This window comes from Hoplias malabaricus, chromosome 1, assembly GCF_029633855.1.
Source record: "Hoplias malabaricus isolate fHopMal1 chromosome 1, fHopMal1.hap1, whole genome shotgun sequence".
Lineage (NCBI taxonomy): Eukaryota > Metazoa > Chordata > Actinopteri > Characiformes > Erythrinidae > Hoplias > Hoplias malabaricus.
In genome coordinates, this window is record NC_089800.1 from 45,050,734 (window position 1) to 45,074,789 (window position 24,056).

A 24,056-nucleotide genomic window follows, 5' to 3' on the forward strand; every position below is an offset into this window, starting at 1 on the left:
ACAAGATAAAAAAACTTGTTTAAAGTCATTTACTACATTCCTAAGTACTTTCTCTTTCTTCCTTTGTTTTAAGCCTAAGCTTAAGTTTTAAGTTAAGCTTTTTATGGACATAAAAGTTTATAAACTGCACAGTTTATACAGCATTAAGAACAATGGTTACAGCGTAAGTTTGCATTTCTACAGACAGATATCAGCTTTAAAATCATGTAAGGAGATCTTTAAGGGGTACGTATCCATGTCCTATTTCTCCCTATAAGAAACTAAAACAAACGGTTTAATTTAAGATTAATGTATAAAAATGACTTCTGTATTGACTGGCTGGCTACACTGTAATGTACCTCATTCAAAAAGAAGGCCAAGCTGAAACAGTTACTCTAATATCATCAACGTGAAAGCCCAGTGCTAAATGTGTTGGTCATTCAGCAGTTATACATTAATCCGTTTCTGTAATATCAGGGGGGAAAAAAGTGTACACAAAATGGACTGTTTTAGATTTTTTTTTTGGCCAAGAATGGACAGGGGAGTGACGGGATATGTTTTGAGACTTTAACAGTGATTCCATACCACATCAGGAAGGCTTCTGAAAAACTCTGATTTACACAATATAAGCAATCTATCTTATGGCGAAAGCCTCACATCATCTACTTTATATGAAATCTGTATAAAGGTATATTTAGACAGAAGGGACCACAAGCAATAGTTTTAATCCCACATCTTACTCTAAGACAATCATGAAAAACGGTCAGATATGTCTCTATATCTCATCCCCAGAGGCTTGAACAAGGCTATTTAAGACATTGAGAAGAAAGTGCATGAGTCAGCTTGTACAAATGGTAAATGTCTCAAAACACTTAAAACACAGACCATATTTCTCAATTATTTGATTTTATCTAAAACAACAGAAAACAAGGCAACTGGTTTGTGTCTGTGTTGGAGACAGGAAATCCCACGTTCCTCTGTGGTACCATGCGCCTGGAGCTCAGAACTGAAGCAGTAGACAAAATTTTACAGCCTTCTCCCACTTACTCAATGCTTCCCTCATACAAACACTGTCCTAGAGCTTCAACAACCATTTACTGTAATGATGAGAGGACACAGAAAACACTACTCTTAAATCATTTTCATGTTCAGACTCCCAAGCAGGAAAAAGCTGTGCCAGAGGAGCAGCAGGCTACCATTCTGGACCATTCTACCATACATTTTGCTTTAAGTGCAAACATATTTCAGAGAAATGTGCTAAGTAAATGGACATGTTTTCAGTCACTACAGGAATCCTGGGGGAGTAGTGTTATAAAAAGGTGGGAGGAAAAAAACCTTCAGGGTAAATGTTTCATTCATGCCAGCAGTGTGTTACAGTTGTGTAATTTTCATCAGAACCCAAGAACTCTAAAATCATGAAGTCCATAGTAATACATAGAAAGAAAACATTATCTAGGACATTCTTGTTAAGAGGCAAATGATTCGTATTAAAATGGTCATGTTTCCAAATTTGCAAACATTTCTATAATACCACTTTGATCTCAGAGTGCATTATGGGGGAGATATTACATGACAGCCAAGCACAAGTCCCATTGATGATGTAAATGTGCATACTAAGGTCACTGAATTCTTTTTTTGATGAGCTTCTCCAATTTGCGGATGCGAGAGGACTCCTGCTCAGGGGTGGGTGTACTGAAGGATAGAGAGGGTCCCCCCTCTGGTCCAGAGGGGGGAGTGGGCAACCTCTGTCTGAAGAGCTCCAGCATACTGCTCTGTTCACTGCGCTTCAGTCCCTGAGGATGTAAAGAGGGAGACAGAAATAAAATGTGAAACTATAATTGAAGACTAATATAGACCTCACCTGGACAAAAAAAAAAACAGCAGAATTTGTGAACTGTCCTCTGGAACGTTTTTTCCGACCCTGAGTAAGACTAATTCAGGATCAAATGAACTCTCTTGAGAAGCTCTATAGATACATTATAGCTGGTCTGTAAGAACAGGCCATATGAATTACCAGTAATTACTTCCTTTCAGGCGATTTGTCTCTTGTCATTTTAAAACATAAAGGTCCTGCTTGCCAAATCCAGATTAAGCTTACTGCTACTCTAAAGACTTTTTAAAATGGGGAATAACTATTGGGTACTGCAACAATTTTCAAGACTAAATAAACATCAGGGAAGCTATTGGAAGGACAGTACATCTGGTAAGTGTGTCTTGTACAGAGGCTTACCTTCATGTCTAAAATCTTTTGGAAAGTCTCTGGGTTGCCATCAGCAAGGAGCTTGATGTAGTTATCCACAAAGACCACTGGTGGCTCATGAGGGGCCATGACCACCTGAGGGTGAGAGAGAACTAGGTCAAGTAGACTGCACCAAAGACCTAAGATCTGTCCTGAAGGCTAAATGCTCCCACATGAGGCTACTTTAGCAAACAGGAGACTACTAAACAGTCACCAAATGGCTATAGCTGCAAACAAAGAACAACACACAAGGACTATATTTAGGCCCCCCCATTTTAACAGAGCAATTACTCCATGCTTGAACGAACCTGAATTAGCCTCACCAGTAATTATTTTTGCTATAATGAGAGAGTCTGTGCAAATCAGTAGTTAAAGAGTTTAAATGCGGCACAGGCCCATACCGTGGCTTCCCCCCCTTTCCCTTTGTGTTGAAGAAAAAAAAAATGGATATACTGTGACTATTCACATTTCTAACAGAGCAGGGGAACACATGGCTGACAGTCACTGATGAAAAGAAAAAAGGTGGAAAAGAGATAATGGAACTGCACCCCAACATTTCTTCTTTCCCAACCCCTGTTATGACTCTTGTCTGCGCTCAAGGAACCAGCCTCCAATATATGCATGAGTCAAAGATGGAAAAGCGACATGTTACTCAGTGGATTGTCTGGAATTTTAATGACAAACCCTCCCTTCAACAAAGTGATTTACTTAGCGACTGTCTGGAGATAGGCCAATGAAAAGTCTTGAGGGGGCCTTGTTGTACTTAGCATATTGTAAAGGAGAGAACGAGAGAGACGAGCAGGCAAGAAAACAAGAGAGCGAGTGAGACAGATAAGAAAGACGGACAGACAGACAGAGAGACAGGCAAAGGGGCTACCTTCCTATTTAGTTTCCAGAACGGGTCACAACAGGAGGGAGAAAAAGAAGCTGTGGAAAACAGCCACGTCTCACAGTCTGCATGCTTGGCCTGCTCTACTTCTTTTAGCTTCCCATCTCTTTCTCTCTAGCTCTCTTTCAGGTCTGAAGCAGGCCCATTCCCATTAAAGACAAGTAATGACATCTTTACCAGATTATTCTTCATGTCAGCATTTAATGAGCATCACATAAACAGCCAAAATGTAGCCTCCACCTGAATAGAGGTCACATTTCAAACTTATACCAATAAATGTGTTATAAAAGTAACAATATTTTGCTGATACTGTGGACGTGACTGTGGTCCTATAAGCAAAATACAACTATCCATCATGGCAATTTTTTTGGGCTTTTGAAGTGACTACAGGGTAAAAAATAATAAAAAGAGACAAAACAAAGGCTTAATGTACAACTGGTATGCTTCTCGGAGGTTCTCTCTGAAAAGCAAAGTGCTGCTAAAGATGGAAGCAATTACCTGAGAGGCACCTAGAGCAGTGCAAAGTCAATCATTAAATGCTAACCAGATCTAAAAGCCCACTGTATGAATTCATTCAGCTCAAGGCCAGGATTATGCAGTCCCACAAGCAGCCATGAGCAAAGGGAATGCATGTAAACACATTCAAAGTATTCGGACTGTGGCTGAAGGCCCGAGACTTCGGCCCTGCTCATCATAGTTCTGGCAACGAGTCAACAGGTTCGGCTGCGGACACACTCAGGATAGATCAATAAAGGTTTCGTTGTAGTGTTAAACACATGCACTATGTGGGAACAAAGACTTTAGATCAAAGCCATTAAAATGAAGAACAATAAAGAAAAACAGATAAACTCTCTGAACACTGATATTGTCCAATATTTGCTTTAAACGAAGCGGTTACATGATGTTTACACTAACAGACCACTGTTTTTAAAGTCGTTTTCTACCAAGGAAATGCTTTTCTCCAGAAAGACCTTGGTTAATTAGAGCTGGTCCCAACATGAGAGAGATCAAGGCTGAATTCCAGGCAGTTAAAAAGAACAGGAAGGCCCAGAGGAATCTAGCAAGTGGCCGGAGATCACAAGGCTGAGGCTGGAGTCAAGGGTCAGGAAGTAAAAGAAGTGCAAGGAGGTGTCTTTTGCATTCCTCCAAGCAACACTGCTCTCTGCCATCCAAGTACATCTTCAAACTCTGGTTCTGGTTGACCACTGCACTGCAGGGATTAGTTTAGGGCAGTCACATTCATAACATGATTAGCTGATTGCAATAGCTAAAGCTAAATGAAGTGCTTTTTCCACAGCTGTTAGCATTCACAGACCTGTTTATATTATAGCACAGAATGCAAACTGGAAACAGTTTTACCAGTTGAATAGTCTGTCTTCAACAGCAAGAATCAATATAAGAAGTTGCTTAATGAACAATAACGGACACCCTTGCAACAGAGGAAGAACCAAACCTGGACTAATCATATATGACACAACATCTCAGAGTGTGAGAGTGTGCAATTCTGTAAGACTTAAGACACTAAAGAGAAGAATTGTGTGAGCAGTTACTCCCCTCTGAGCAGAGTCATGCTGAGCATGGGCACTTCCTGCCATGAGGAGAAAGCTCATAAAAACTTAGGGGCATAACTCAGTAAGGGGTTCTTAACTGGTGTAGAGCTACGAAGGCCTTTATGAGCTTCTCATAATAAAATACTTTCCTGCATGGGTCAAACAGCCAGCAGGGCAAGCTTGTTAAATGGAAATTCTTGGAGAAATTATCTCTCTTTTCAAATGATGACTCTCATGATCATGGGTGGATGTAAACATGTTTGAATAAATGGAGGGATGGAAGTCTAAAGAAGCCTACCTTTAGAATCATCTCTGCTCGAGTCATTCCTTTGACCACAATTTTAGTATAGCTCGCTGGAGCTTTGCGAAGCACCTGAGAGCCGATTGAAGGGAGGTCTAGCAGAACCGTCTTTAAAGAATGTGTGTCCAGTAGAAGCTAAACACACAATGTCAGGGAAAATTAAGAAAATTTGAATTTTTTTTTAATTTTACAAAGAAACCAGTTCTTCTTACCTGCTCAGCTCCAACCATGCTGATGGGTTTACATCTAAACAGGTGATTGATGAACTTTGGGATGAAGGAGCTGGAAAAAATAAAACAAGAAGCAGAAAGGTTAGACACAAAGTGTCGTTTTTGTAGAAGAAAAATCTTTTTCAAATAGATGAAGGTATTTAGCAAGGTCTGCAGTACGAACTTGGTAAACTTGATGCAGAACTGTGTGAAGTATTTTCTGGTGGCAGCAAGGTTGTCTCTGATGATAGGTACGTTCTGTTTGATGTGCATAATGACAGATGTGACATAGGGGCTCTGGTCACCTACATGTTCCACACTCTGCCATGGCATCTGAAAGCACAAAACACAATGTTTTGGTGAGAAATTACTTTCAATTCCTGGAAAAATAGTTTGGAGAAATATATAAAAACAGATAAAGCATGTGTTATTTGTAAGTCATGTTTAACTCACTTTGCTCATGGCTGTGAGGGCTGGGTCACATGAGGCATCCAGATCCTGAACTAAAAGCTGGATGCTGTTAGAGATCACACTACCACAGGCAGTTAAAAGTGGAGAAAAGACATAAATATTTATAAAGTGCATTGTTTATAATGTGGCATGAATAAACAAATGCAAACTAATTAATTAAATATATACTGAATAATCTAATCTATTTAGAAGGTTGATAGTTACGTGCTAAATGTGTCCATCTCTCCAGTTAAGTTTATCCTTTCTATAAGTGATTTGTCCACCTTCTCTTTTAGCTTTTCCTCCAGCTGTACACAAGAAAACAGTAAAGCACTTATACAATTAAATTATCCACCCATTAAATCATGTTTGTACTCAGAGGCATATTGTCTTTAAAAAAGGTCAAACAAATACTTAAATACTGCAGTTGATTTAAATATTTAAGACTTGATTTTCACACAACTTTTTGTACTGATTATGGATGCATGTTGAGTGACCTGCTGTGTAGTAGCCAAGCAGTATTCTGCTGTGCTTAGGATACTGCAAATAAGACAGAGCTCTTCAGTGGTGAACTTGGCCACCTCCGAACCCTCTTTTTCCTTCAAAAGGCTGCTGATGGTCAGACCTCCACTGTTACTGTTTGTTCTGTAATGCACACAGAGACAGACCAGAGTGCTCCGTAAACCCAACTGTCCTCCAAAATTCCCAAATGCTGGAAAAACCACAACAGCAACTCCAAAAGACAGGCACACTTTAGTTAGAAATGTCAAAGACAATAGAAGACGAGCCACCCAAGATGGCCGTCTGGGTCCATTTCTTTTTTATATCAAAACACAAAGTAACATTTCACAAGGGGCCACACAGAAATGGCTTTGAATGCTGGGTAGTAAAAGCAGCATAAACAGCTTTACTGCCAAGCATCAATAGCCAGGCTTGGTGGGGGCTACAAAGTGAGAAAAGACCCTCAAATTAAACCATAAGGGGGGGTGAGGAATGTCTGGGTGCACTGCTGCATTTCACTTACTTGGGCAGGTTTCCAGACAGGATCTTCCAGGCATATTCGCGAAGGTACTTTTGGAAGATAGTGCTAAGCGCTATCATGGGTTCGCCTGTACTCAGCTGAGAGCACTGCACCATACATTTCTTATAGTACACAAAAAGGTCAGCACAACTGGGCAGCACAGCACCCCCTTCTTCTGTGACAGACTTGGGAGGACCCTGTGCTCGGAAATCTGCTACAAAGCGGTCAATCAGCTCTCCCAGATTCCTGCAACATTGACACAAATACTATTTGTTAGCCATAGTCATGCAGGACTCAAACACCAATAAGAATCTGATTGGCAATGTACAGAGGTGTGAGAAATATTTGGAACAGGGAACACATTGTATGTGCCATCACAGAGGGTCATCCCCTTTAGAAGTCAGTAACAAGACACCAAATGCCCAAGTGAAGAATGTGGGAATTTTCATGCCAGACAGGTCAGTCTGTACTGGAAATAAAGGAGGCCATTGTCAGGAAAAGGTCAGTCGGCTTTAGCCAATGGCCCATTACAAGACCAGTGGAGTCCCCCACTTTGGTGCCCCACATTTGGAAGTCCTCTTGTGGGTAAGAAAGACTGCAAGAAGGAGAACAAAGCAGAAAGAGAGAGGGAGAAAAAGCAAAGCAGAGAAAGAGATTTGCTGCTGTAGCACTTTTCAAGCCGTCTGCAGTGGCTGTGGTTAACGCAGTTAATGGGAAACATTTCTGCTCCAGTGGTGAGATAAAAAGGAAGAGATGGAGACAGAGACAGGGGAACAACTAGTAAGGGAATACTGAAGGGGACACCCACAAACCATATGATTGGATACCAAACACATCATACACACAGGCAAATATTTTTTACAAGGAAGAAAAACTTGTTTTAATTTCTAATGTTCTAACACCCATTTACATTAAGACAGAAAAAGCCTCTTGTGGTGGCTGCTTTGAGACAAAGTTTGAGCTTGTATAAAAACTTTGCACATTTCACTCACTTGTCCTGTGATTCGATGTAGACATAGAGATGCGGCTCAAAGCATTTGGAAATAATACCATGGAATGGATTTTCTGGGGTCTTTGGCTTCTTAGGCTAAAACAGGAAAAACAGTCATTTAAGAGTTTCTTAACTTCATCTCAGAGTTTAAGTGCAAATGTGGAAGGAAATTTCATTGTGAAAACACCTTTGCAACATTACTACATGTCATTGCAAACTTGAAATTATAAAACCAAGGTATGTGGTGGATACATACATTCCTGCAATGCTGTGTTTCTCAACACTGATTATCAGAAAAATAAAAGGCTACAGTCACTTTTGTTTGTGTGTTGGATTCTGTAGTGAGAAGTATGAAATGTATAGAATAACCATAAATAAAGCATAAATTACGATTAAAGTTTTATGATTACAAGTAAAAAAATTCTAAAGGCAAGTAAATGTCATTTATTTGTGTCAATCCCAAACTACATTCTTGTTTTATACATAACACTAAAAGGTAGGTGTTGACCAGTGTTTTTACAGGGTAACCACTTTGCCATTTCTTCTTATCCACAAACCCTATTTCGGGATGAATGAGTTAAACTCTACTGCTAATAGGGGAAACTAAGGACAGAATACAAATCAGTAAGGATGAGCATTAATAACCTTACCCTGTCCAGATCTTCATCCTTCTCAGAAACAATGTCTTCTGACTCATCCTCTAAAAAAGGGTTTGTGGGTTCCAAGGGCGTCTCAGGTCTCTTCTGTAGACAAAAGAATACATACACAAACACAGAGAATTCACAATCTCAAAACCTCATTCCCATCAGTTTCACGCTCCAGAAAGGTTCCTTTCAATGCAGGCTCATGGCACTATGACCTGGGAAGCAGAGCCAGGAACAGTCCATGTTGGCCTTACCCCAGGGCCGTCGCTCAAGGTGCTGCCTGAGAAACGCTTAGCCAGAAGCCCTTCGAAATTGGTGGTCCTTTGAATAGCAAATAGCAGGAGCTTGACCTCAATCTCCCTGGCTCGGTTTCGCATCAGCTTCGCCAGCTCTGTCCTGATGAGAACAAAACACATACACATACTGTATTCAGCAAGATCTCACATGCTAGGAGCGAAACTTTGGGCCAGTGATTTTATAGGCCAACACATGCATGATGTTAAACTAACCATAGCAGATTTTCCTTCAAAAATTTTTAGAACAGTTTTTTACCTGTTCTGTGCCTCAAAAAGCTAACCGAAATTAGAGGTGGGCGCTATGACAAAAACTTATTACAGTACTTCATTTTTTAAAGTACATTTTATATGTATTAATGAGTTTTCTGTGAGACTGGGATATTTGGAGAAAGAACAAGCATCACCACAAAAATATCTAATATAAAATGGCAATTTTTAAATAAAATTATTTTGAATTTTTAAATTATTCTGCATGAAAAATATGTAGTCATTCAGTGTTAGGTACTAATGATATACCTTCATCAAGAAGATGTCTTTGATTCAGTGTTGGGCAATTTTAATGGAATCACATCACAATTTTTTCTTACCCACTTACCTTCTGGTGAAAATCCGTCTAAATAAAAATAAACAACTCTTATGGTCTTTAATTGACTAAAATTTTGAAACTTTGCTTCTCCATATGATGAGTCAAAAAGACTCTTTCCTCACTGTTGAACTAACATTGCATAACTGTCCTTTGAGCAATATTACTAACATAGTTTGGAAGTACAGAAAGGGCAACAAGCATTAAGTAAAGTAAGGGTTGGCTACCTAGTGATATGACAGAACTCCACAGCGATACGTTCGGTCATACACCATTCCTCAGGAAACATGCGTCCGTACTTCTCTTCATAGTCCACCAGCTGACGCTTAATCCATGCATAGCGCCGGTCAATCTTGTCTAGCCATGCCACCTGCATTCAAGACATATACATCTCTGGCACAATTGTCAGAAAACAGCTCCATTTCATTTTCACTAGTCAAACTGATAATGAGACATTTTGAAAGCAATACTCACATCTTGGTTTTCCTGGAAAAGCACAAGATACTCAGAGAGGTGCTGCCTAATAAATTTCTTGATTATTTCCTGCTTAATGCGAGGATCCAGGACATTGGCTACTAGACACGCATCTCTGAGAACCATACTGGGGCCTCCTGGTCTCTGTTTGAAGAAGAAAAAAGACCAAAACATGATATGAATTTTGGAGTAGTCTCTTTCTTACAATCAATAGAGGTCTTTAACAAGCTTAAACACACAAGCTTAAGAATATAGATACTATTTATTACTTTTATAGTTGTCCTGTTTGTTTTTGTATTACTGTACCTTTGATCCCTGTGAAGGGAAAGTCTCCTCAAAGTCAGCTAGGATCTGAGTGCCTAGCTCACTCTGTGCTGCTTTCACCCTGTGGGGAAGAGGCAGATTAATGATTTTCAAAAAATGAACTTCTTGGCTTGAGTGTACAATTAACATTATAAAACTAATTCTATTACACCACTACATTGTGTACTAGGTAAGTTTGAGGAAGATATTTGGGATTCACCCCAAGTGGTTTGCCTGCGTAACAGCAGATTGACACAGATGTATAAAAACACAGTGGTGTAGGGCACACGTTCAAGCTACAGGAGCCTTTACTACTTCGAGAGCGATGTTGCTTTTGGTAAGTGAAGTCAGCACAGCATTTGGAGTAGATAGTCACAGCGGTCAAGTGACCAGCTCTCTGTTCTTCTGGTATCAGTAGGTCAACGAGACATGTCGCATGGGTGAAGCTGGCATTTCCATGGGTGGGATGGAAAAGAATGTTTATTTTATCTCCATTGTTCACTGATTTTGAAAGCCAGGCTTACTTTTGTAGAACATTTTGACACAAAATTCACTCCATATCATTGAAACATTTTCCACTGCAGTATGAAATGCTTGCAATGCTGCAATGCTTGCGAGGTGGGGAGTGTGGTTGAAACAACCCAACTGCATTAAATGGAATAATAAAACTGTGATAGTGTATGCCGCTACGATGCATATCATGAAATTTTTGCTTTCACCAGAATGCTTTATTACAACCCAATTCTCTACAGTTAATTTACTGGACCTTATAACTGGGTAAAGAACTCAAGGCTTGGATACATGCAGGTATTTTCTCTTATGTGATGATAAAGGGTATCACATGGCCTAAAATTAAATCCAAATGTATTTTATACTGAAGATTATAAGGCAATTTATTTCAATAACCTATCTGCCATTATACCTCTTTTTTGCAAAATAATGCTAATTTATACTATTGTATGCTACTACTATGTTTTTTAATGATACGGTATATAAAAAGATTTTAGGATTTTAGGATATAAAAGGATTTAGATGGTGAATGCAGATGTGCATGTAGGAGTGTGTGTGTGTTTGTGTGAAATTGAGCTTACAGGGTGAGACAAATGCAAAAAAGCAGACAAAGTGACAGGACTGAACAACTAGTAGACAGACATTAACTAATTTAGTCGTGGAGTTTTAGGGACAATGCATTGAAGAAGAAAAATCTGAGAATAAATTCAGAATTCTGAGAATAAAGTTGAAATGATTTTGAGATTAAAGTCAGAAAAAAAGTCTGAATAATTCAGAGAAAAATGTCAGAACAAGTCAGAATATTTAGAGAAACACTGTTTGGATTATTATCTATTATTACAAACCGTACTCCAAAAAAGTTGGGACACTAAACAAATTGTGAATAAAAACTGAATGCAATGATGTGGAGGTGCCAACATCTAATATTATATTCAGAATAGAACACAAATCACAGATCAAAAGTTTAAACTGAGAGAATGTATCATTTTAAGGGAAAAATATGTTGTTTCAAAATTTCATGGCGTCAACAAATGCCAAAAGAGTTGGGACAAGGCCATTTTTTACCACTGTGTGGCATCCCCCCTTCTTCATACAACACTCAACAGACGTCCGGGGACAGAGTTTAGAAATAGGAATGCTCTCCCATTCATGTCTAATACAGGCATCTAACTGTTCAATCTTCTTGGGCCTTCTTTGTCACACCTTCTTCTTTATGATGCGCCAAATGTTCTCTATAGGTGAAAGATCTGGACTGCAGGCTGCCATTTCAGTAACCGGATCCTTCTCCTACGTAGCCATGATGTTGTGATTGCTGCAGAATGTGGTCTGGCATTATCTTGTTGAAAAATGCAGAGTCTTCCCTGAAAGAGATGATGTCTAGATGGGAGCATATGTTGTTCTAGAACCTGAACATAGTTCTCTGCATTAATGGTGCTTTTCCAGACATGCAAGCTGCCCATGCCACAAGCACTCATGCAACCCCATACCATCAGTGATGCAGGCTTCTGAACGGAGCGTTGATAACAACTTGGGTTATCCTTGTCCTCTCTGGTCCGGATGACATGGCGTCCCAGTGTTCCATAAAGAACTTCAAATCGTGACTCATCTGACCACAGAACAGTCTTCCTTTTTGCCACACTCCATTTTAAAAGACCCCTGGCCCAGTGCAAATGTCTGCGCTTGTGGTGCTTGCTTAGAAATGGCTTCATCTTTGCACTGTAGAGTTTCAGCTGGCACCGTGGACGGCACGGTGGATTGTGTTCACTGACAATGCTTTCTGGAAGTATTCCTGAGCCCATTCTGTTATTTCCTTGACAGTGGCATTCCTGTTTGAGGTGCAGTGACGTTTAAGGGCTCGGAGATCACGAGCATCCAGTAGAGTTTTACGGCCTTGACCCTCACGCATAGCAATTGTTCCAGATTCTCTGAATCTTTCGATGATGTTATGCACAGTTGATGATGATAACTTAAAAGTCTTCGCTATTTTATGCTGGGTAACACCATTCTGGTATCGCTGCACTATCTTTCTGCGCAACAATGGTGGAATTGGAGATACTCTTACCATCTTGGCTTCAGAGAGACACTGACACTCTGAGAAGCTCTTTTTATACCCAATCATGTTGTCAATTGACCTAATTAGTGATAATTGGTCTTCCAGCTGTTCGTTATATGCTCAATTTCCTTTTTCCAGCCACTTATTGCTATCCTAACTTTTTGGGGATTTGTTGACACTGAAATTTTAAATGAACATATTTTTCCTTTAAAATGTTACATTTACTCAGATTAAACTTTTGATCTGTCATCTATGTTCTATTACGAAATAAAATATTGACATTTACCATCTCCACATCATTGCGTTCAGTTTTTATTCACAACTTTTTTGGAATCTGCTTTGTATATTTAGACAGACCGAATCCAGTCTGTGCATCATAGTGTGTATTGTAAAAGAAGCAGTCAAGAAAGTGAAAAGAATTATTTGCGACGTATAAAGCTTTAGTTTATTGCACGAGTCCCTGAGCCATAACTCAAAGGGGCCTCATGGGCACGCAGGAGCTCCACTCCCTCTGGATCTATCATTTTCATAATCATTCTAATTGTATCCCTGTGCCCTCTTCTGAATAAACAAGTTCTTGCACAACTGATTCTGTGTTCAAATACTAATAACAAACTGGTCCTGAGTATTTATTCCTGAAATCTTTTTTTTTACTTCAACAATACAATGCATTTTCTCTGTAATTACACTGCAAAGGGTTGTGTTTGCCTCATTATACATGCATCAAAATATTCTGACTTTATACTGAGAATTATTCTGACTTACCAGATTTTTCCAATTCAATTCTCATGTTTATTTTTCTTTATTTTCATAATTATTCAGAGTTAATCATGCAAATGCCCCCCCCAACGCCATGGCACTAAAACACAGTCATATTATACAGTGTAGAGATAATCACTAAAAACTGTTTAAACAATGCCAAAATGCTTGATATAAATCTTACTGCAGAGATAATAAATAATATTTGTTGAACAAAATTTCCCTGTACCACTAATCCATATTTATTTACTTGCAACATCAAGCAAATGACTATATGATGTATTTTCCCTCTCAGACTCCCCCAGTGTACCACTACAACCCACAATAAAACAAACAAATATGAATAATGTGCAAAAACACAGAAAACAGATGGGGGCTATATTTTGTCTCTACTCTCTTTGTGGTCTTTTTCAGGTTTCAGCACTCACAGCAGTGGGAAGGTTCATGGTAAGTTTAGTATGAGATTAAAGAGATTTGAGAGCATCACAGCACAGTGGATATGGGATTTCAATTTCATTTCTAAATTCACTGTTGGTGCTTCACATAACCAGATCCCATCACTGGAACAACAAGTGCCTTCCAGGATAAACAAGAAGAGCCCACATGTTCTGGCCAGATGCACACAAGACTATAACCGGGCATATATCTACTTATTTGTGTCTTTCTCCACTACTCTAAAGACCCAACGATGTCTGAAATGTGACTGTGCTCTCAGCTGCTGTCCCTGATCAAACATCTTTGACGCATCTTCCAACCATCCAGACATTTCTATTTAGGGTGGGTGGGTCACGCCTCAAAATGAAAATATTTTGCTTCTCCCGTTTTTGGTGTGGTCTAAAATTGTGCACTGTAACGATCCAATCAGATATGATCAACAAAGCATTTAAACGCGTCTCTCCACAATTCAACCTTGGCATGTGAAGTTCAAAGCAAGGAAGCCCTTATTGTGCTCTAAAAACATCCTATGTAAGCAACAAAAGGAGCTAATATCTTTAAACTATAAATTCCATTGTCTCCAAGACCAACTCCACCCACAAAATCCTTTTTTTTCCCCTCACACAAGAAAGACATGAAGAAGAGTATAGAGTATAAGGTCAGAAAATGTTGATTTGATGCAAGGTGCATTTGAGAAAAGGTTTGATTAAGGTGCTTTATGAACTTTATTTGTACAAGCACATACACAACCATACATTATATATATATATATATATATATATATATATAAATAAAATAAACAGCTGTCAATATAGTTGATGTCAAATTCAGCTTAGTCTAAAACTGTCAAGGAGCGGAAAGGCTAACAAAGAAAGTCAAGCGAAGCCACAGGCCTTTCCAGATAAACATTAAGGCACTGGAACAGTCTGGGGAATAGATTTCCACATCAAACACACCCTTCCTCGCCCTTTACTTATGAACCAACAGCTTTATCAGAGAATCCAACATAAACAAGCAGTGAAAAAAAAGAGTGCATGGAATGAAATTTAGGAACTCTCTCAGCCTTCACAAAGAGACCACTCTGTGTTGCTGCAAAGGCAGGGGCCACAAAACTGGGCACACATGAACAAAGAACATAGTTGAATATAGAAAAGGCCTTTAGAGCCAATTTCCTTCCTGTGTCGCATCTGTGGTAAACATAAACAGGAACCTCATATCCTCAGCACCATTCAATTTAGAGAATTACAGCAGAGAATTAGTCATATAAACATGGTCTGCACTCAGTTCATTCAGAGAACAGGCAGAGAGTCTGCATATACAACTAGGCCACGAATCACTTCACATGCAGCAATGCAATGAACTGTCTGTACACTTTTGATTCAAGTCAGATTTTGTATGTATTGGTGTGTGAGCGTGTGCCGAACAAAGCTTTTAAAGCTATAGACAGAATATGAGAATATAAGGGAATATGGGTGTGTGTTTACCTCTCAGAAAGTTGGCGTATCTGGGGGATGCCCATATACTTCTGGAAATGTTCCAGCACATTGACCACACCCTGGAGCAAATTGGCCACCTCCCCATACTGCCTCTTGCGTGTCATGGCTCTGAAAGAGAGATTAATCTATTAACAATTCAATCAAATGCATTCTGTGTCTAATGTATTCAACTAATTACAATGATTTAAATCTTTGCAATTAAACCTTTTTAACTGAACCAGTTTAAGTGAAAGTTCAAGCATCAAATTTGACCCAAAGTACAGATAAAAACTCGTTCTTCAGTACAACTATTACTGCGTTTAGCATTAGCAATTTACTTTGGTATGTTTACTAAAGACATACAAACAGCAGAAACACTTAGCGCAGGCCTGAATTTTAAACTATGGGGCCTGGCACTGTTTTTTTTCCATTATGTTTAGCAGCCTTGCAACACATCTTCTGAAATTGTAACCCGGCCCTCCCAATCTCAGCACCATGTGCAGCCAATTACCTGTACCTGTCAATAAGCCTCTAGGGTGATCTTCATTGCATTAAAATTTTAATTCAATACACCCTGCTTCCTCAACCATATACAAGTGGATTTGAATGAGAGGCTACAATCAAAGCTTCTATAACAATATACAGTGGGCAAGAAGTTTGGCTTCAGCCTGGCTATTAACATTTTGCCAGTTAATTAAGAAAGTCTAAAACAAATCTGCAACACTTCAGAAATTAATTTGGCACATATTAGACTATCTTGTTTCATTTACTTCACAACAGCATGCAATATTAAAAAAACTGGACTCTGAATAAGAAATGCGTCTTGGCTGCTTAGCTAAACTAGAAAAAGGGAAAAAGAGGAAGTCTGATGTTGTCATTGAGCTATTGCTTTATTGTTTTATCTTTTGCGCGTGGGCTAGCTATGGGTGAGTCCACTTACTCCAGAGAGTCCACACCGCCAGCTAACATGTGCAGGTGATTTAGTGTAGTGATGGAGGTGGTCAGGTGACGTTTGGCATGGTCCAACTGCTTGATGTCCCGTGTGATCTCTTTTACCTGAGGAGAGGAACAAACATCTCAGAGCTGATTGCTCCAGCATATCCAGAGCTGAGAAGCTCCCCATTGTTCTCTTGTCCCACTACTCCAACTAGCCAGAGCCTGCCCTTCCCCTGACCTGCTCGGCACTGGTAACATGCAGATGGATAGTACATTACCAAAAGGCTTAAAGGTCTGCAGTGTACAAAAACCGCAGGATGTCACAATTTCCTCCTGCATAGTTAGCCAGCATTAAGGAGTGAGTTAGGGGGAGGTGAAAAGCCTATTTACACTGGGTGGACTTTCAGGCCTTAAATGACCAGGTTCCTGTCTGCAAGGCTTATTTTTACTCACCATTTGTTCCGATTTCTCCGCTTTGTCCTTGATGTCTTTGATTTTGCCAAACAGTTGTTGAATGGCTTTCTGTGCCTCCTCCAGAGCCTGGAATAGCGGCAAAAGTTCAGGGATACTGCAACCATGATCACTCTTACAGATTTTCCATATTTCTATACAACTGCTGTCATCCAGCTATGCTAACAACCGTCTCAAAGGTTTATAGGACGCTTGGTTATGGAAGAATATGGTTCCTTTATATGTGAATAGTCACAATATTCTTTTTGCAAGCTAACTGTTTCTACTGCCAACCGTAAACTAAATATTAAACCACATCAAAGCAGCACGTAACTTCAGCAGTTGCAATTTCTAGTGAATATGAAGATACAGGATGAGTCAAAGGGCTGGAGCAAAAAGACCATGATGATATTGTTTCTGGCCTGTTATCCTCCTCCTCCTCCTCCCAATGTATTATTTTTAGTGAGCTTCTCTCTCACTCTCCTTCATTCAGGCAGAGAAATGAGAACCAAATGGGACTGCTTGATGAAAAACCCTCACCCAGAGTTTGCCCTCACATTCCAGCAGGGTAAGTGTGCAGCAGCTGCACTGAGGCATCCCAGGCCTGCCACATGTTCCCCCACCTGACCCTAGCACATTGTCATGGTGCCTATGCGGGCACTAAGGTGTACTTGCCCCAAAAGCAGGTTGCCTGGGCTGTGGTAATCTTCACACTGCCATGCAAGAATCGGCAAAAAGCCTTGCTGCCGTTTGATAATGCTATTTTACCAAGTAGCGTTTGAGCAGCTGTGGCGGTGGACAGTAAGCTATGGTGGAGGCTGCTGCCAATGTATTTGCAGGGCCCTGGACTGAGTTGACTAAATGTATGAAGCTTAGGTTGCTCTCTCTTTCAGAGGCAGATGGAATGCTAACAGCCGGCACCAGCTGCCCTGTGGAATTTACCACTTTTACAAGCCTCCTCAAAACACAGGAGGACGCTCTCTTGCTCCGTCATATGCATACAGAAAACTGACATAACATTTTCAAATAATAGGGGGTAAAACAAGTTCAAGGTCCTTCACAGACTCCACACACTGAACTTGCATCTCTGTAGTTTAAAAAGCCTCAAATTAACTTGTGTAATAAGCCTCAAATCCCTGAAAAAGAAAAAGAAAGAAAGAGAGAGAGAGAGAGAGAGAGAGAGAGAGAGAAAAATAATGAAAAATGTCTGGGAAAGGTTTAGTAATTCAGATATGCAGATAGTGGGATGAGGAATGGTTAGGCATTCCAAACGGTTGGTTTCTGGTGTTACAGTAAGAGGCTGAATTCTGCAGGACTCACTCCTGCCTTATCTCTCCCTTCCTTCTCTAAAGGGGAGGGAGAGGCCCACTTCGATTTTGGCAAGGAGGTGTATGGCTGCCACACATGTGGACTCCATTTGCAGTGTGGAGATATCTCCACTCAGACAGTTGTAACTGGACATGTATAGCAGGACAACAGTGAAGGAAATGGCATGAAATGAGCTGGCAGTCTGGATTAACATTGTCTTCAGCTAAAACAACACATTAATTGTATGGCACATTGTTTTCCTAAGGGAAAAAAGTAGGAACTTCTGCAAATAAAGTCTTGTCCAAACTTATAGGAGAAAGTCCGAAGCACTCTATAAGCAACCAATAATTTAGGACTGTATCTATTGGCCAGCTTAACATAAAACAGCCAGACACCCTAAATGGAAGATGATTGTTTTAAGATCCTTTGAAATACTTTCAAACTTTGCACAGTTAATAATGCCAGAAACCTCCATTGACTTTTTAAATAGCAGCAGCTTGAAACTTTAGATATAGTTTTAAATTACTTTGCCGGGTCCAATTTTGACCTTTGCTTGTAGAAAAACATATGCAAGCATGTGACCCATGTCCATTAGAATACCAGGAAGAAAGGCACAGACCTATATGCAAAGAGAGATAGAAGACCACATCAGCAGTAAACTTTCCTTCCTGTGTGTAGATTAAATATTTATGCTACATTCTTGGGGAGGTTCCTTCTAAGCATTCCTAATAAGCAGCTCCAGATGCCAAAAACTACATGAGACATCCTGATCCCAACTGGCTCCCTGACAGCCATAAAACTCTCATCTTAACACCCACCCCCCTGCCCCATCTGGGAACACAATATGGCAGGCTTTTTTATATGGAATTTATAGCTGCATCAAAGAAAATAATATACATTACAGAAATGGCTGGGCTAGACAAAGGGAAACCAATGACAGTGACCCAGCACAATGATATTTGGCACCAAGTGTTTTGGTCGTTTGTTGATGTTTTACTTTATTCAATGTTGCTCTAAGTTTCAGTATATTAAAAAACAATTTTCCACATTGGTGAATATTCCAAAAAGCCTTTATGAATGGGGCTGCATCTTATGGAATATAACATTTTCCCTGAAGTAGACATTTTCCATGCCAATTCATATGTGTTTTACTTAGCAATTTTTCAAACACCAAAAAAAAAAAATTGTAAAATTACTATACCTTTTAGTATTTCATTATACAGACTGTTCAGATATGCTGATTATTCTTTTTTCCTGAGGAGTAATATGCCCATAGTCTTTCCAACTTGCCAAGTTAGAAAGTAGAGTTTACAGCTGAATCCCTCCGCAACCCTGAACTGAATAGGCGGTTACAATGAATGAATGAAAATGTAAAAATCGTGCTTATTTTACTCTCAGCATCCCAGTAGCACGTTTATAATTATACTAGCATTATCTCCTATAACGGTAGCATTTAGCATTAACATTTATATTAAATCTAAGATTATATTAAACTCATTTTCAACTGTGTAATGACTTGTATGCCTGGCAAATATTGCATTTAGTTACTGTATATCTCTCAGCATAAACAAGTTTAACCATTGTGGAAATACTGAATTAAATTATAACTTGTTTAAGATGTTTTACATTTGTCTTCAAAAAAAATTGATCAAAAAGGGTTATCTGGAAAACAATAATGGCTGATTATGAACCGTTTTAAATTCAACAGATAAATGGGGTTTCTCCAAAACATGGCATCCAGCTGGGCAAAGGACCGACTTTTCCTGGGTTGCACAGTGGTCCATTCCAGACAAAGACAGAATCTACTCAACAGGCACACAGTAATAGCTGTTTCTTCTTTGCCATGCAGGTTTTTGTCCACAGGGCATTTGAACAGGGTGAACATCTGTGGCATGACCAATGTACATCGCAGGAGACACTGCTTATCTGGCCTTGAGTTCTAACCCAACATCAAAGCACACTAACTGACTCACTCTAAACCTAACTGGACAAGTCATTTCCCTAATGCAGAATGCTAACTCTGCCCTTTAAAAAGACATGAGGGAGCCTCAGAACAGTTTAAAACACACATTCCCGACCACCTCCACATGAGAATTATCATCACGCTTGCCCCTGAGACCTTCTCCAGAAGCAGATGTCTCCACCCTACTGATAAATACAACACAGACTAAACAAAGGGACAAGCCAGTCCATACTCTCTCCACCATCTGCCCCCAGCCTCGACATCTGTAACCCACACCTCATAGAATTTCCATCTGCAGGATTTTCCTTTGCTTAGTGGAAACATCTAAAACGGCTACAGGCCATGAAACTTCAAGCCTTGACCCAGAGAATGAGCCCAGCTTCAAGTGCTTTCCACATCCTGGAATAAATCGGTTAAGAAAAGACCACCAGACCCTTCTAAAACCTCGCAAGCCCTACTCATACCTCACAATCAGGTGTCACATTTCACCTCTGCCTGCTGCCTTGATTGAGCACAGATCTGTGTTGAATCAAGGTTTTCCACCAGCTCCAAGAATCAGCAGGACACCAAACCACAATGTGGAATGGAACCATAGCGGAGAACAGGGAAATCCACGGGAATGTGTCTTCTCTTCCAGAGTGTCAGGGAGACAGTCTGGGAACGTGACTGCTATGACTAATCTTACCCTATTCCACAACAGCAAAATTGATGAACACAAGAGACAAGATGAAAAACACATATATAATTGACAAGATGGTGTACAGTGACTGAGACTAAGAGTTTATTAATGATTAGCATGACCTAACAGGTTACGTAGAGAGGCTGTGAGAGATATAAGTCTGAAGAGGCAGAAGGGGGCAGCACTGCAGGGCCTGGTGCCACATCCATCACCACAGCATAAAAAAATAAAAATAAATAAATAAAGAAATCAGCACTTTCACCATTCAAACACTGTAGCCCTAACGCACAACTCTAACAGCACTCTGCTACTTCATTTCATCTTCTACTTTTCCCATATTTCAGACGATGCAAACATTCTTTCAGCCTTTCTTTTTATAAATTCTCTCAAATGAAAACACTGAATGTACATTTCAACAAGAAAAACACTAAGTTCATATCTTAGAAAATATACTGTTTACATTCAGATACAATATTTACCATAAATATTAATAGCCAGACCAGCTCAGTTTAAGTTCACTGTTCTGTGAGAGGATCCCGACATAAGTATCTTTAGTGTGCTTATAAGAGTAAAGCAAAAAAAAAAGAATACTAATAAAATAAAATAAAACACACACCACACCATCTTCCTCAGCACTGATGAAGCATAATTCAGTACTTCTGAAATGAGCAAGAGCGTTTTTTTGATCCAGAACTAACTTTACATTATAAATACATGTTCTAACTAATGCACTTGTATCCTCACATTGGAAGATTCATTCAGATTCATTAACCAAACATTCATGTCTCCTGCATTTGACTGCTGAAGAAATCTACAAACATATGAACAAACTGCGTATCCTTCAAATTTGTTTTCTGTTTTTGTAGCCCTGTTTTAAAAAATCCCTTTCCACCTACATATCACACAAATGCCCATTTCCTGTTAAAGTTGACAATTAAGGAACCCAACATACCTGCCTCACTGACATCTGTCTTGCATGATAATGGAAAGGTGGGCCATTACCTGCCTTCCATCTTGTCCCACGTTAGTTTGCCCCCTCACCACCGTCCTGATGTTATCATCCAGCCTTCTACATAAATAAAATACAAAAAAAAGAGTTTAAATCCTACTGTGATAATAAGTATGGTCTGTATGTATGGTATGTCAAAACGTTTTTACATTTCTAGATATACCAGATTAAAAGCTCACCTGATTTTCAAACGAATCTTATTCACCACTTCGTCTATGTTTGCCAATGACTATTAAAATACAAAGTTATAGTTAGTATTTTTAACTGTTGCAAAACAAAGTAGATAAATGTACAACTAAAGGGGGACAGCACTACCTAGCGGTGAAATAAGAGGTTACAAAAATGTCACAAAAAAAAAAAAAAAAAAAACAGGAAATGGCGTGCCATTTTGTTTTTTTTTTAAGCTTAAATAGATCAAGACTTATCACAACTTCATCAGCCAAATATTTCGTTATTAAATTTATTTTTCAAATGTTCCTTCACTTTTGATATTTTATGGTATGATAATTTAAAATGTAAATTAGCTTTTATAAAACACTTTTCTGGTAGTCAATACTACCTTTGAAAATCCTTACTTTCATTACATAATTAATTTAATCTATATATATATATGTGTGTGTGTGTGTGTGTGTGTGTATACATAATATTACCTGCTTGTATTGTGACACTGTATCACTATAACCATTGTTAGACCTTTACACCATATAACCACATATTACACGTTTGTTACACTAAGAATATAAGGAAATTCGATACATTTTACTTCAGCTTTTAAGGTCATTTTGACTACGGCTGAAGATAATCCATTACTTAAACTAGAGTTACCTGTTCAGTAGGAAACAGTGTGTTGATATATTCAACTGCATTGAAGTCGGGTCGATCGAGGGGATCTTGACTGGGGAAAACCTAATGAAGACATAAGGAGAAAAAATAAAATGCTACGTATTCACTAAACAAGATACTGTTGATGAATATCCAGTGTGTTTAAACATTAACGATAATAATTTTGGCATATTCATATATATTGGTGTTTTTTCCCCAAGTCTCCTTCGGCTAGCATTTAATTCGGTTTATTTAGCAGATTCTAAATAAAATATCAGCCGGTGGTATGAGACTTAAACCAGATTAACACCAGATATATTATCATAACAGATGGAGTCAGAAACAAGTTCCTAGGTTAGCCACTAAACCAACAAATTTCGGCCAACAAAGGACATAACAGCCTGTCTTCTGTTGCTTAATGGCGCGAATGCGTATTTATTATATCTGTGCTCTCTATACTTTATTAAAGAGTGCAACAATCATATGACTATTAAACAATTTCATAGACAACCGACGGAAGCTAATTTTAGCCACAGAGGTGCTAATGCGGAACGTCAACAAACACTAACACACCGCAAACCTTGGAAACCAGTTGCTTGCCACGTTAAATACCAGATACCTGCTCAATGGCCTCTTGGACTTCAGGGGAAAGGTGTAAAATCGCGTCCAAATCCTCCACAAGCTCTAATTCATCCTCCTCCATCATTATATCAGCCGGTGACAGTGAGCTATGGAGACACACAGCTCCTTCATCTCAGAGAACAACTACAACTACGGTTATATACAGACATTACTGCCATCCATCGCCCTGGAGCTCTGCACACAGCTCTTCAGCTCAGAGGACAACTACAACCACAGAAATATACAATCATTTGGACATTCAACCAGAAACGTATGGTTGAATTTGGGGTGGTGAAGGATCTTATTCCTGAATCTGTGCATTGAGTCATATGGAGGACATGTTATGCTAAAAGAAATACATATATTATTGCTTGAATAAAATACATTTTAGCAATATTTCACTCTTACATTATATACACATTTTTTTAATGTGTATATAATGTGTAAATGTGAAAATCATTGGTCAAGTGTTTGAGTAACCACCAAGCACTCATGTAATTAAAAAAAAAGAAGCTATATTTAAATTTAAAGTTTATGAGGTAATGGTACATATGCAACCTCACTTTCATTTACACAGTTAAAAAGATTCCTATTAATTGCTTCTCAAATGAGGCGGCACCGTGGTGCAGCAGGTAGTGTCTCAGTCACACAGCTCCAGGGACCTGGAGGTTGTGGGTTTGAGTCCCACTCCGGGTGACTGTCTGTGAGGAGTTTGGTGTGTTCTCGCCGTGTCCACGTGGGTTTCCTCTGGGTGCTCCAGTTTCCTCCCACAGTCCAAAAACACACATTGGTAGGTGGATTGGTGACTCAAAAGTGTCCATAGGTGTGAATGTGTGTGTGTGAGTGTGTGTTGCCCTGTGAAGGACTGGCGCCCCCTCCAGGGTGTATTCCTGCCTTGCACCCAATGATTCCAGGTAGGCTCTGGAACCACCGCGACCCTGAACTGGATAAGCACTTACAGATAATGAATTAATGAATGTTTCTCAAATGGTCAATTTTTATATCATAATGTCCTGTGTGACCGGACTGAAAAGTGCTGAGACAACACTGATGGTGTTGTAGCAAAACTGACTTAATGTAATTTGTTGATGCAGGAAAAGTTGTTTT

The 24,056-nt window shown here is 39.3% G+C and overlaps 1 protein-coding gene across 2 annotated transcripts; it reads right to left on the minus strand.

The window, feature by feature from the left end:
- Nucleotides 1–39: 39 nt before the first annotated feature.
- Nucleotides 40–23,105, minus strand: vps53 (VPS53 subunit of GARP complex). 2 transcript variants are annotated; one of them, XM_066664033.1, is made up of 22 exons: nucleotides 22,948–23,105; nucleotides 22,332–22,412; nucleotides 21,686–21,735; nucleotides 21,500–21,566; nucleotides 16,551–16,637; nucleotides 16,102–16,217; nucleotides 15,171–15,290; nucleotides 9,933–10,011; nucleotides 9,627–9,770; nucleotides 9,380–9,522; nucleotides 8,528–8,669; nucleotides 8,280–8,372; nucleotides 7,631–7,725; nucleotides 6,642–6,884; nucleotides 6,115–6,262; nucleotides 5,843–5,925; nucleotides 5,621–5,699; nucleotides 5,352–5,500; nucleotides 5,171–5,240; nucleotides 4,956–5,093; nucleotides 2,210–2,314; nucleotides 40–1,772 (listed from the first exon to the last, which is right to left on the minus strand). In XM_066664033.1, the coding sequence occupies exons 1-22, from the start codon at nucleotides 23,032–23,034 to the stop codon at nucleotides 1,599–1,601; spliced, it is 2,493 nt and encodes an 830-aa protein (XP_066520130.1). In that variant the 5' UTR covers nucleotides 23,035–23,105; the 3' UTR covers nucleotides 40–1,598. The 2 variants fall into 2 exon arrangements, with proteins under 2 accessions (XP_066520130.1, XP_066520137.1); XM_066664040.1 differs by lacking the exons at nucleotides 21,686–21,735; nucleotides 22,332–22,412; nucleotides 22,948–23,105 and having other exon boundaries at nucleotides 21,450–21,518.
- Between the last annotated feature and the right edge of the window lie 951 nt (nucleotides 23,106–24,056).